The sequence below is a fragment of the Vombatus ursinus genome, unplaced genomic scaffold (assembly GCF_900497805.2).
Source record: "Vombatus ursinus unplaced genomic scaffold, bare-nosed wombat genome assembly UNPS02011014.1, whole genome shotgun sequence".
Lineage (NCBI taxonomy): Eukaryota > Metazoa > Chordata > Mammalia > Diprotodontia > Vombatidae > Vombatus > Vombatus ursinus.
In genome coordinates, this window is record NW_020950792.1 from 2,167,394 (window position 1) to 2,182,621 (window position 15,228).

At 36.0% G+C, this 15,228-nt stretch overlaps 1 protein-coding gene across 1 annotated transcript in view; it reads left to right on the plus strand.

The window, feature by feature from the left end:
* The window catches only part of ABCC4 (ATP binding cassette subfamily C member 4), a 261,117-nt gene that overhangs the window by 212,473 nt on the left and 33,416 nt on the right, over nt 1-15,228 (plus strand). Inside the window, exons 26-27 of the mRNA XM_027855684.1 lie at nt 777-932; nt 14,466-14,555. Of these exons, the coding sequence (XP_027711485.1) occupies nt 777-932; nt 14,466-14,555 (246 nt within the window). The remainder of the gene's footprint in view (nt 1-776; nt 933-14,465; nt 14,556-15,228) is intronic.

Sequence of the window (15,228 nt, forward strand, 5' to 3'; positions counted from 1 at the left end):
CTTATCCATAGTATACTACATATAATCCATTATAATAGACCTGCATTTTTTTGAAGAGTCCATTATTTTGGTTTTACACTCTAATCTCTCTGTTCTTGTTTATTTTATCTACATCTAGAAATGTGTTGAGTCACTTGTGAAGATTTCTCCAATCTTTGTAATTTGTTTTTCTCTTGGTGAAAAAACATTTTATTCTCCTTACAGCTTTCCTATATGAAATTTGGGAGTGTTGTTTTATAAAATGTTTTGAGCTGTCCAGATGAAAGAACCGATATAATCAGCAAGGGATTATACTGGTGGTGTTGCTGTTATGTATAACTAGCAACTGATCATCCTTTTATAGATCAAATCACTAAAACCCACTTTCTGGGATTTGAAAAATGTTTCCTTTCATTACAGTGAATAGTGTCTTGTTCATTATCAGGAATAGATTTGCTTTCCCTATCTCAGAATAACTAAGTTGAACTAATATAGCCCTAAAAAATGGATATATTCTTGTTATAAGTGTTTTTTTATTGCCGTTGTAGACCTCTTACTGATGTAGGAAATTCCCATGGTGCTTGATGCTCCGATATAGGAATGAAGATAATTGAGAGAACTGACTTTTCATGTATTGGCATTAAACTACTGATGGCTTTTCCCTATCAGAAGTATAATTCTGATTTTAACCCTTCTTCATATAAATATCCATTTTTTCATCAGCAAAAAAAAAAAAGAAAGAAAGAAAAAGAAACTACTATGTTCTTTTAAAACCATTGTGCTGGTTCTGTTTACAGGTTGGAATTGTGGGACGAACAGGAGCTGGGAAAAGCTCCCTCATTGCTGCACTTTTTCGGTTGTCAGAACCTGAAGGTAAAATCTGGATTGATAAGATTTTGACGACTGAAATAGGACTTCATGACTTACGGAAGAAGATGTCAATCATACCTCAGGTATGGACTTCTCATGGTATTCTCTGTTATGGCATTTTAAGTTCATTTTTAGTGTTGATTGTTGGCATGTTTTTCTGTTCCTTTCCGTATAATAAATATTATTTTTAATACAGCATGTTCTTCACAGATGCTGTTGTTTTATATAACAATAAGTTATTCTGATACATTTCTGAATTAAAGCGTCCCTGGTTCTTCAGTATTATTGATTGATTAAACAGAGTTTTGAGGACATCATGAAAAGCAAACTCTGGATATATGGTACTCAAAGACTTCCTGTAGAGAAAAAAGAAATATTTAAGTCTTTTGCCTCTCTAGTCTTTTACACAGCTCTCAAAATAATCTGGTTTGCCCATATAAGTCTCCCATGTTCCCCTGACCCCTACCCCATTCAAAACATCAATAGCTGTAGGATAAAATATAAATTCTTTGGCTTGACTTTTAAAGCCCTGTGCAGTATCACTCAAGCCTGCTTTTCTGAGTTTATTGTGCATTATTTCTCTTCACATACTCTAGTTTCCAGCCAGCCAGATCTAGCTGTTTTCCTAATTTGTTATTCCATCTCTTACTTTTATAATTTTTCATAAGCTTTCTCCCATGCCTGGACATCTCTCTGCTTTACCTCCCCTGTATATTAGAGTGCCTAGCTTCCTTCAAGGCTCAGGTCATATCCTAGGAATATCCATGGGAAACCTTTCCCAGTCTCCCTAGTTGTTAGTGCTTTTTTGTTCTTCAAATGATCAACTATGTAGTCATCTCTTTAAATGTATTTCTCCTCTAGAATGTAAACTCCTAAGGGTAGGAACTCTTTGTTTTTATCTCTAATTTCTCCACATTGCCTTGTACCTAGTAGGTGTTTAATAATGGCCTATTGGATTCTATTAAAATTGAGCAAAGATTAAGCATCTACTTTTTTTTAAGGCATTGGAACAGAGGATTTTGGATTTCTGTTTTTCTACTGGCAGGTTTGTAAACAGTGTTAGGAATAGGAAACAGTCATCCAAGCAGACTGTCATCATTTCGTACATAATTAGGAAAAGTGTAAGGCAGTAGCCACAACTCTGAGCCTGAATGAAGGAGGCTCAGACAACAAACAATTGATCTTGCCAAAAAGGGAGATCAGCCAGCCAAGGGCAACACTGGTTCAGATTGCATACTCATTTGTAAAACCTTGTATTGAAAGATAAAGGAAAATTAGGAGCAAGATCTGCTCATAAAATAGTAAGGTGCAGTAGAGGGGAAAATGAGTTTAAAGAAAGCTTGGTACCAGATCATATTAAGATAAGAATGAAAACAGGAGGACAGCAAACAAACAAAAAAAAAAATGGAAAAGATCTGTCAGCATTTCTGTAATAAAAAAGGAAGATCCCAATTTGAAATATCACTTATTACAGCTGAAATTGAGAAAATATAAATAGCTGCCAACCTATGTGCCTAATTCTCATCTCTATAAAGTCTTTCTGAGAATTTTTTTACGTATCAACATCAATATGAAAATATGGAAAGGGAATAACAGTCCTTCTGAAACAAAACCCTACAGTAGACCATATATTTATAGTCATACAATTCACTAAAATGTACCAAGTTCCGCTGTCCTGGCTCTTTGTTAAATTATAATAAAGCGTTTGATTTTCTTAAAAGCTATCTCCCAACAAGTTATCTCCCATGCATGTCATGAGATCATAAGGATAATGGACATGTGGATGCATGGTGCATATAGATTGCAGTATATTACCAATGGAAAATTATGGGCAAAAAGAGGTCTACTCAAAGAAGTACATGACCAGAGAAGTTGGTGAAATGTCCATTGAGGGCAGGGGATAACAGAAGGATAGACAATAAGTCATTAAGCATTTATTAAGTACCTTCTCTGTGCTAAGAACCGTACTAAGTATATAATAAAAAAGCAAAACTAGCCCATCCTCAAGGAATCTATATCATAATAGGAAAGATAGCATGAAAATAACAAGGCATATACAAGAGATACATGAAATATATGAAAGGGAATCTCAGAAGAATGTCTGGCACTGTGATACATTGGAATATATATGCATTAGAGAATAGGAGGCAAGGATGAGTTATGGACAGAGTACTATAGGCAAGTTTGAGGAAGATGATAACATTTTCAACTCAGGGTATTGATAGAGGAGGGAGTATCTGAAATGAGCCTTGAAAGAAAACAAAGATATTGTTAGAGATTTTTATATACAGAGACAGAGGAATTGCTCTTAAGATATCAAGATGACCCACACAAGTATTCCATTTTGGCTGGAATATAGCATGTGTTAAAGGGAACAAATGTTTAATAAGGTTGGACAGAAAGGTTGGAGCCAAATTGTGATAGGCCTTAAAGAGACAGGATAAAAGGGTCTATATTTTGTCTTTAGTGGAGATTGGAGGCCAAAGAAAGTTATTTGAGCAGGGCAGTGGCAATGATAAGGCCTTTACCTTAGGAAGATTGAGAATGGTGTCTTGAAGTGGAAAAAAGACTGTGGGCAGAGAGGCCATTAATCCAAGTATGAAAAGATAAGCTCCTGAATAAAGGTTCAAGGGGGGAAAAAAAACCCCAAACACGTTGATTTCCAAAATTTGAAGAGAGTCAAGGCAACAAAAAGCAAGTGAGCTTGACTTTGTCATCTGGGAAAATTCTAGAATGGATTAGTAAAATGACAGCTATGATAACCATTGATTCCTAACAGCCAGCATAGCTGCAACAAAAATAAGTTCTTTTTTCTTTCTCTTTATTTTTTATTTTTTTTTTTGATACTACTAAAAGTAGACAAGGGGAGTGTCAGGAATGAATGAATGAGTGAATTTAGTTTAATTAACAATTCTATTTATTCCTCTTGTCCCATGGGGAAAAAAAGAGAAAAAGGAAGAGCTTTATCAATCCTTATAACAAATATGCATAGTCAAGCAAAACAAATTCCCTCATGGGCTATATATAAAAATATTGATGCCACATTCAGCATCCTACTGTATAAATTGTTATCCTGGTTCTGCTTCGTTGACTCTACAATCAGTTTGTGTCTTTCCATGCCTCAAGTCTCTCCCCATTCCAGTCCATCCTCCATTCAGCCACTAAAGTGATTTTCCTAAAGTGTGGGTCAGACCAGCTCATTAAGCTCTAGTGGCTTCCCATTGTCTCCAGAATCAGATAAGAAGTGCTGTTTGGCATTCAAAGCCCTTCATAACCTAGCCCCCTCCTACCTTTCTAGTCTTCTTACACCATATTCCCCATATACTCTTCCATCCAATAACATCGGCCTCTTTGGCTGTTCCAGGACTCCATCTCTTGGCTCCTGGTATTTTCTCTCACTATTCCCTGTGTCTGGAGTGCTCTCCCTCCTCATCTCTATTTCTTGATTTCCCTGGCTTCCTTTAAGTCCCAACTAAAATCCCATCTTTTACAGAAAGTCACCCCCAATTCCTATTAATTCCAGTTTCTTCCCTCTATTAATTATTTCCTATTTACCTTGTATAATATAGCGCTTTTTTTTTGTACTTATTTGTTTGCATGTTGTCTCCTTCATTCAATTTTGAGCCCCTCGAGGTCAGGGAACGTATTTTGCCAATTTTTGAATCCCCACAGCCCAGGACCTGGCACATAGTGGAAGCTTAATAAATGTGTATCAATTCATTGATATATCACAACTTATTAAGCTACATTCCTTAATTGTTAGGCACCTTTTTTTTCTGGCTTTTTAGTGAATCGATCAGGGTTAAGTGACTTGCCCAGGGTCACACAGCTAGTAAGTGTTAAGTGTCTGAGGCTGGATTTGAACTCAGGTCCTCCTGACTCCAAGGCCACCTTACTGCCCCAAGGCATCTATTTTGATTCTGGTTTTTAGCCTTCACAAAAAGAACTGCTAGAAATATTTTTATACATATAGAACCTCTTCCTTTTTCCTATTTCTTTTCTTTTGTTTCTTTTCCTTTCTTTTTAGTTGTGGGGATCAATGTATTCAGTGATATGTATCTGGGTCAAAGGACGTGCTATGTAGTAACTTCTTGTATATAATTCCAAATTGTTTTTCAGAAAAGTTATACCCGATCATTGGTCCACCAACCATCAATGTATCAATGTGCCTGTTTTCCCATAGCCCCTGCAACATTTATTATTTTCCTTCCTTGTTGTCTTTGCCAAGATGATAGGTATGAAATAGAATCTCAGAATTGCTTTAATCTTTATTTCCCTATTAGTGTTTTGCAGAATCTTTTAAGTATGGCTGCATATGACCTGTGTTTTTTCCCTTGAGAACTGCCTCTTCATGTCATTAGACTCTTTGTCATTTAGAGACGACTAAGATGACTCTTATTATAAATTTGAATGTTTTCCTTATACATCTTGGAAATGAGACCTTCAGCAGAGAAACTTTCAGCAGTTTTTTTTTCCCCCTGTGGGTTCCCTTTTATTCTTAGCTTTATTGGTTTATGCAAACACTTTTTAATTTTATGTAATCAAAATTAATCCATTTTGTCTTGTGTGATCCTCTCTATCCTTTTTTGATTGTGGTCATGGAGTTTTTTCTATGTGCACATCTGATAGCTCCTTTTTTGGCACCTACATGCTTTGTCAAGTGCACATCCATATCTTCTCTTAAACACTGTGAGATTAAGTGATTTGCTCATGGTCACACATTGTGTATCAGAAGCAGGACTTGGAACCCAATCTTCTTGATTCAGAAGCCCAGCATTCTATCCACCATTACACCATATTGGCTTTCTTTTAAAGTAGTATTGCTTTGATATATGCTGTGATGGACAAAATGCACAAGGGAAAGGGCTCTTACATTTCTTTATATTCATCCTCCAAGCCCTTCCCTTGCCCTTTATGGTCTTCCAGTGGCACTCTAGAACCCTACCATAGAATCACTGATTTAGAATAATTAGGTAATCCCCTTCATTTGATATTGGAGTTAACCAAAGACCAGAGAGGTTAAGTGTTTTATTCAAGGTCACCCAGGTGGTTGGATAGCAAAAGTGGACTACGAGTGCTCTAACTTCCAATCAGGGGCTCTTTCTACTACATTTCTCTGCCTCTGGATAAACCTATTCACTTCCTTTCTGTGACTGATTCCACTCACCGTGCTGCTGTATTTCCTGACATTTCTACAGTGCTCTCTGATATATTTTATCCCAAATATTTTTTTCCTGACTTCCTCACTTCCCTACTTTTGAAACATCCCCAGAACCTATAAGATTAACATTAAATTCAATTGAAACTATTACCCCAAAGCAGTCTCTCCACTGTTAGTAGTGTTCATTTCTAATGATATCCTAACATTTGGACAGGTTGGGCACTTTAAAACATTGTGTCTCCACAGTGACAGTTTGTTGTTTTGCCAGAAAACTCAAGTTTCATTTGATTTCTGAGGGAAATGGAATTTCTGTGCAAGGATTTTTTTTTTCCTTTTTTGTTTAGGGACTGGGGAATTTTGTGCAGAATATCAAAATTTGGTTTCCTCAGTGATAAGAACAGGACCCACTAATGAAAGAGAAAAGAGGTGTAATAGGGATAAATGCCATAATTTGTCCAAGTACCTAGCATAGGAGAGAGAAGAAATCTTAAATGCCTGTTTCCTTCTGGACGTGAAGGCTAGAAATCATTCCACTTGTCTTTTTTTTTTTCCCAGGGAAATATGGAGCATTTAGGGTAGCATGAGAATAAGAAAGCAATGCTATTTGTCTGAAGTGAATCCTTTTTTGACAGCCTCCTGGTTCTCCAGGATGGGAATGATGGGGATTCCCAGGCTTAACCTCCACAGCTGGGTCTCATTATCTCTTCTGACTCATTAACAAGACAGATTCAGGGAGATAAGAAAATAGAATAGTGAGGCTTGAGACTGGAGAGGGGCTGTGAAAATGCTGGTCATGCCTTATGAGTGAACAGTCAGTGAAGAGTGATGTCGCTGTGTTCTCAAAGAAGGAATTTATCTGCCTTGATTTTGTGTTTACCCCTGGGAAGACAGAGTAAAATAGTAATAACCACTTGCATTTATAGCTTCAAAGTTTGCAAAGTACTTTACATCTGTCATTTCCTTTGATCTTCACCCCCAACCCTCCCCCCAGTTAGGTCCTCTCATTGTCCTTTTTTTTTTTTTTTTTTAACAGATGAAGAAATGAAAACTGAGAAAGATTGAAGTGACTTGTCTAGGGTCACTCAACTACTAAATGTCAGAGGCAGGATTTGAACTCAGGTCCTCTGCTCTACATGTCCAGGATAACTTAGCTTTCTTGTTCACATGAGAAGAATACTTCCATTTGAAGATCACAGATTCTGGGGGTTAGAGAACTTAAGTTCAAATTCTGTTTTAGGTATTTCCTATCTTTGTGATGGAGACAGCTAGGTGACAAAGTGGAGTTCTAGGCCTGGAAGTCTCATCTTCCTGAGTTCAAATCTGACCTCAGACACTTACTAGCTCTGTGACCGTAGGCAAGTCACTTCATCCTATTTGCCTCAGTTTCCTCATCTGTAAAATGAGCTGGAGGAAAAAATGGCAAATCACTACAGTATCTTTGCCAAGAAAACCCCAAATGGGGTCACAAAGAGTCGGAAACAACTGTAAAACGACCAAAAAACAACAGGCTTTATGACACTGTTTGAGAAGACTTGGCCTCAGTTTCCCTTCCATTTCTAGATCTATGATAGTAGTAATGTCATAGTTCAACAACCCCTGCTTGTTAAAAGTTCTTCTTCTCCTTCTCCTTGTTTTATGTACATCTTATTTCATTTAAGCTGCAGCGTGGTCATGATCTGAAGGAGTTAAGTGAGTTTCCATAAAAGAACACGGAGGCGAAATTACACTCAGGGAGTAGCTTACTTATCTGATAGTAATCTGGCAAAATGTATTTCAAAACTTTTTGGATGAATTCTCTGCAGCTCAAACTCCTATCCTATTGCACAAAGAAACTGTTTACAAATGGAGAGTAATCCCATGCAAATTTAGGATTTATGAATAGCACCCTAAGGGCTGGTACAGATCAAGGGCGGCTCTGTATCATGATTAAAGTGGAGATTTTTTTAAAAAAATTAATTGATTTGTGGCTTTTGCATCTTTTTTTTTTTTTAAAGTGACTTGTCAAGGTTCAGCTAGGTTTTGGGGGAGGGGGGTTATTTGTTTTGTTTTGTTTTGTTTTTAAATAGTTCCACCATTTTACATATCTCTCTTTCCTGGCATTTTTTTCCTCCCCACAGTGAGGGGGAAGGGAGGAATAGGTTAAGGAGAGCAGCTTCTCTTCAAAACCACTTTTTATTACCTGGTTTTCCTTTTTTCTTTTCAAGAACAAAACCCAAAGAGAAAGAGGTGGGTATGCTATTACTAGCAGAGAAATACAATTGGATTGCAGCCTAATGCAGCCCTCCTTTTGTTTCTGCACACTGAAGGCTTTATTAACGCACAGGGGAACTGCTGGCTAGAGTTAGTGACCTTTTTGTATCGAAAAGAACTTTACATGGACTTAAATTCTTTTTCTTTTGTTGGTGCACAATGTCCTTTTCTTCTGAAAATGGATGATGATCAGTTCACTCAAAGGCTACAGGATTGAGTGGGGTGGGGAAACCCAACCTCAGTATAGAGTGATTTCAGGTGATTCCCTTCGTTTGAAAACGGTGAACTCAATTTAAAGTAATCAAGCTCCTCCAGCTTTGGAAATAGGAAAGAAAATTTTTTTTTTAAAAAATTCTACTTCCCCCACATTTGACAAAAAGCAGAAATGTCCACTCTTTATTCTTGAATTTGAGTTGCGGGAAGTTTCCTGATTTGGAACATAAAATGATTAGGTGAAGTAAAATATTTTCTCTTTTATCTTGCTAGTTTGTAACCAGTTGTAAGGTTTTCAGAGTGCTCCCAGTGGGTTTTAAGTGTCTGAAGGTTAGTAGGTAGGATTTCTTCCTGCGATAATGAGAGGCTTGTTTTCCAGCCAGGCATACAGTGTGGTCTTTGAGGCTTTCTGTTGTGTGGAAGAATTACCAGTTTTCTGCACTAAAGTGTTTGATTCCAAGTGGCCATTTTGTATGATACTTCTAAGGTGGGTTTGTATTGCTTTAGTTGCAAAGGACAAAATTACCACTGTATCCAGTGGTGAGGTGTTTTTTTTTTTTAACCTTTATCCTCTGAATTTTAATAAAAAGACAGCTTGACAATGCCTAATATATGCCACTCCTAATCAGGGTACTTTTTCCCTCTCCGATCCATGCTGAGTATAAGTTAAGTTAAAGTTGTGGTCAAATAGAATTTAAAAATAGATCTACAGATTTTTTTTAAAAATGTGTTATGGCATATGCTTATAAATTTTGGCTACATCTACATAAAGGTTGTATGTCTCTGTAAATCTCCTACTTGCAAATGGTATGCCTTTTTCTAAGCTGCAAGCATTTTTACAACACTTATTTACAGGGTTAGGTTATTAACTCCATCTCCTGAAGACGGCTATTTTAAATAATAATTTCTATCAGAAAGAATAATTAAAAATGACCCTTATCAGCTCTTGCAGTACATGTCTACTTGTTAGGACTTTTATTACCCTTATGAAGACATTATAATGGGATTTCTTATTTGGCAAGCCTATGAAAATGGAATGAAGTAGGAAATAAAGTGAGCAACATATATAAAACACATCAGCATATTAAAACATAATGTTGTTAAATTACTTGCTGGTTTTGAAGGAAAACGTTTCTTCCATCAGTTAATGTTTTATTAAACCATTTTTCTCATTCAACAGGTTTTGATGGAAATTTTACTAATTGAAATAAATATCTTTGACATGTCATAACTAGGAGAAAGATTTTTCTTGCTCTTTTGTTTTTATATTGCTAAGTCAAGTAAGAGGGATTTATTCGAAGTTTCTTTTTCAAGTTGACAGAGGAAAACTTAGAGAAATACTGTAATTACAATGAACTTTCTCTTTTTTTTAAATTCCACTGAGGTGATTTCTCTTTACAATACCCTGATTTGGAGTTAATAAGCCAGAAACCAGCTTAAAAAAAGAAAGTGGTGTTGGGATTCATTGTTGCAACAGAAGCAAATAGAGCAGCTGTTGAATTTTTCCTGAGTTCCAGGATTTTCACTCCGACCCCTTTGAAGTTCAAGGTACCAGCCTTGCCCTTCCCTAGTCCCTAAGGCATAAAAAGAATCAACCATTTCAGATTTAGGGAGTTTGCTTCTGGAAGGACTGAGTTTGAGGAAAAGTTGTTTATATATTGGGCAAGTGATTGAACTTTTCAATTTTTTGAAACCAAAATCTCCATTTACTAAGGTTCTCAGACTATCAAGTTATTCTTCCCTTAATGATGAAGACCCTCTTAAAAAAAAAATCTAAAAACCAAACCAAACCCTCAGTTACTGTTGATATCTCCTAGAATCTAATTTTGTAATTAGGTGGAATTCTGTTTGTTTCCCTCAGAGATGGTGAATCTTCAGCTGCTAGATGAGAGTGTTATGTGGCAGAAACATTTCTTTAATAAGTCAGTTTATTTGGGCAGTGCCATGGAAGGATTTAATTTCAGATTAGTTGGTCATTTCCTTTTTTAAAAAAAAATTATTAGTTATTTCTAATATTATTTTCTTTTTAAATTTTGAATTTGAAATATACTCCCAACTACCCCCCTCCCACCGAAAAAGTAAGCAAGATGATTTCAATTATGCAAGGTCATTTCCTTTAAACCTTGTAGTTGTGATTATTGGGAAGCATAGGCATTCTTGTCTCTCATTTTCAAGTTCTGTGAACCCAGTTCCTGCCCCTAGCCCAGCTTAACCTATTAGATTCTTCAATTGAAGTCCAGAGTACATAACTCTTCTCATTAGCTGGACACTGGTTGATTAAACAGATAAAAGAGGGAAATGGAAGAAATTGCTGAGGAAAAAATGAGGTACCAAAAGTATAAGTATGCTTATAAATTTTGGCTACATCTACATAAAGGTTCCCAGCAGTGGAGATGAGATGGGTGTGGGGACACCAAGAAACTGTAGGGTTAAGGCAGTAATGAGGCATCTAAAGATTAACTCATTTGTCTTCTGTGTCTACTGCTAGCCTATCAGAAAACCCCAGTAGAGCAGGAGATGTCACCAAATGGTGAGGGGGGAGGGAAACAGGAGTACCCATAAAGGACACTTCTCATCTTCTTTGTCTCTAGATTAGGCAAGAAGCTTTCTGTAAGCCTGGTACGAACGCAACAGAGAGGATTAATTATTTTGACCAATAGAACTCAATGGTAGCCTAGCCTTGAGTTCAAGGATAAAATTTTTAAATAATTTGGTCCAAATGAAAGAAAATTCATTTAGTCCCCCAAAAGCAATTTTGGGCCATTATTCACAATCAGTATGTGTATTTTTAGAAGGTGGTAATTCTCTATACATCACATTTGTTTCTTGATTCATTATGACCACCTATCAGATTCATTTAGAGCCTTTTAAATTCCTGTCCTGTGCTTAGGAGTACATATTTTTCAATAATGATGCCATCTGTCTTTATTGTCAATTTTTCCCCCTACCAATCCTAAATCCAGGTTGATAGGAGAAACCATGAAATGTTTCCCTGTCATTATTTTTCATGGTTAGAAGAAGGAGTAGTATACTTATCTATTTTATGTTCTTGGGCTTCTCAGAAATTGAGCAATGGTCAATAAAGCATTAAAAAAATATGCAGAAGAAAACAAGAAAGTAGGCCAGAAGGGGACACAAAGAAACAGGGCAATTTTGTTTCTATGTTAAATATAGTGTACACTGCTTTAAAAAACAAACTATTTAAAGTTGATATTATTTAATATCCTTTGCTCTTTCCATATTGTAATGTTCATATTTAAGTTTGTAGTAAAAATGAGGATTTTTTTAAAACTGAGAAATGGTCTTATGTTAGGACCACTACTGATTTTCTCAAGGCCTGTTATCGAATATTAGCATTTTGAAGGAAGAAAGGTAGTTGTCTTTCTCCTTAAACAAAAGATACATGTAGAAAAACTTTTGTTAGGGTAGTTCAGATAATTTACAGCCAGACCATCTAATCTAGGGGTTCTTTTTGGGTCATGGACCTGTTTGGCAGTCTGATGAAGCCTATGGATTCCTCAGAATAATATTTGTTGCCTACATTCACAAATGAGTGAAGCCTCTAGATTCAGTCTTTGACTCTATTTGGGGTTTTCTTGGCAAAGGTACTGGACTGGTTTGCCATTTCCTTCTCCAGCTCATTTTACGGATGAGGAACTGAGGCAGACAGGGTGAAGTGACTTGCCCAGGGTATCACAGCTAGTGTCTGAGGCCAGATTTGAACTCAGAAAGATAAGTCTTCCTAACTCCAGGCCCAGCACACTATCCACACATCCCCTTCTCAAAATAGTGCTTTTAAACAATTGAAGGGAATGCTAAATTTCAGTAAGACATTAGTGAAAATAAAGATGTATTTTTTTCCCATGCAAGTTCATGAACCCCCTGAAATCTAAGCACAGATCCTTTGGGGGTTGGTCCATGGACTCCTGATTAAGAACCTCTCATCAGTTCCACTCTCCTTGTTTTACAGATGTGGAATCTGAAGTAGTGCCCAGAGTCACACAGGTGATAGAGCTGTGGTTTTAACCCAAATCATTTTGCCCCAAGTCCAGAACTCTTTCCCCTAAACCAGGGGTGGGGAACCTGCAGCCTCGAGGCCACATGTGGCCCTCTAGTCCTCAAATGTAGCACTTTGACTGAATCCAAACTCCAAAGAACAAATCCCCTTAATAAAAGGATGTGTTCTGGAAAACTTGGACTCAGTCAAAAGGCTACACCCAAGGACCTAGAAGGTCACATGTGGCGTCAAGGCTATAGATTGCCCACCCCTGCCCTAACCCATGTTCCTGCTTGTCTGAAAAATAGAGGGAATACTTTGAGATATGTATCTCAGGACACCACCGCAATGAAGGACAGACCAAAGTCTGAATAGTAGAGCCCAGTAAAATGATACAGTCCTGTTTTTTATTGTTACTCCTTCTAACTGTGAAACTCTGAACATCTGTACTCCACTGCCCCTCCAAAATCAGCCAGTTTTATTCTTTTTTTTTTTTCCTTTTCTAGAGAGGAAGAAATTTCTTTCATTCCCCCCAAATTTATTTTTTTCATAATTTTTTAAATTTTAAACTCAAATACCAAAACTTAATACATAATGAGAAAAGAAAAAGAAACATTATGAACTTAAATATTAAAACTTAAATACGAAATAAGAAAAGGGAAAAAAAGCATTGCCATGTGCACTGCAGAAGGTAAGAGAGGATTCAAAATGTACAGCAATAAATTTCCATTTCAAGAAAGCCTATATAATAAATACTATGCATTGTGTTGAGAGCTGTCCATCTTTTCTTTGCTTCCTTGTAAGTTTTCTTCTGTTCTCTGCTGTGTACTTTTTACTTTGTTGTTTTTTCCTCTGCTTCTCCCCCACCCCCAAAGGCTACAATTAAGTGTTGTGTGTGTATGTTTATATGTGTGTATACATAATATAAAGCCATACATATATAGACATATACATATGTATGTATATATATGCACACACATTTATATATATGTACCCTTATATGCACATACTTATTTACATACCTATACTTGAATATCTGTAATCATACTACTATATAGACATATATATTCATATGCATCTATGTAAGACCATACTATACTTATTTGCCCTCTGTTTCTCTGAGGGTGAATAACAGTTTTGTTCTTTTGCTACCTACTTCCTTATACGTCATTTGTCTGATGTTATATACCTTGTGAGAAAATGTTAGTCGCATCATCTGATTGTTATGTGCATAGTGGTTTCTTGTTTAAACTTACATAATCATTAGAATCGAGAAAAAAACATAATGCAGGGGACATCGGATCCCCAACTTCTCCTGAAGTTAAGAAGTGAGTTCTTAAATGTCCATACTTTTATTATGACACGCCTCAAAATGGTTTTCATCTTATCCCACCCTTATGGTTAATAATAGTAGGGCATCTGTCCCAGTGGATAAATGGAAAAGATAAAGTAGATATCAGCTTAAGTCTCTTAATAGAAAGGGTGCTGCAATTCCCATTAGTTCATTTCTCCTTCAGGCAGGAACAGAAAGTCCCTGTTGTATTAGTCCAGGAGACTCCCCATACCAGCAATATCTTTTACCAATGGAGAAAAATGTCCTTGTTTATCATTCAGTGCTGGTGTAATGATGTTTAGCAATTTCCCCTCAAGTCACAAGTCTTAACTAATCATGCTATTCATATTTCCCAAGTACTACATTTGGATCTACCATTGATTTTTACTGATACCCTTGAAGTAAGGTTCATCAAATAACTGGAATCGTGGTTTTTCCTGTTAAACAAATATCACCAGAAAAATTATATATTCTGATGTTTAGCTATCTATGATATAGGTGCTATGTTGAGCAAATATAGAAGCTATATATATTCACTAGTATTTGTTACTTGAAGTTTAGTGACATTTTATGCTTTATTATATTTTTGTTAAAATAAATGAATAAATCTTTGTCCGTGTACTCAACTTCATGCATTGATAGACATTTTATTGAAATTTTAGGAACCTGTTTTATTCACTGGAACAATGAGAAAAAATTTGGATCCTTTTAATGAGCACACAGATGAAGAATTGTGGAATGCCTTGGAAGAGGTAATTTGTAAAATCTCCTTTATTTCAATTTTATGTGTTAATATTGTTATATAAAATGGGAGGTTTTGAGAGGAAGCTTATCTGCTCAGCTACTCTTTTATTTATTTGTTTTAAATAAGTTTTCACTGTAATTACCCCCAGTAACCCTCACCCCTCACCTTCCCTGAGAGCTATTCCATATTTTAAAAATAAGTGTTTTAAGATAAAGAAAGAAAAAGAGTGAGTTAATGGATTCAGTATGCATTTTTAAACCTTAGAATGCCAACAAAGAAACTTTAATAAACCTAAAAGGAGAGGTGAAAAATTAGAGGAGAAATAGACAAACAAGAAACAAGAACAATAACCCCAAAAAAGCTATAGAAATTATAAAACTAAAAGCTGCTTCTTTGAAAACATCCATAAAATTAATTAACATTTAACCAATCTAATTAAAAAGAATAGAGCAGAAGATCTTCTGAAAAAATTCACAACAAAGCCAAAAGGAAAAAAAAAAGAATTATCAGAACCTACTATGCACTGTTACATACTAAGAAAACTGAGAACACAAAAGAAATAGAGTAAAACATTCAAAAAATATAAACCTGAACAATAGAGATCAAATTGAATAATCCAATATCAGAAAAGGAAATTATTCCTGTTAAGGAACTGATGAATAGGATAATTCTATCAGACT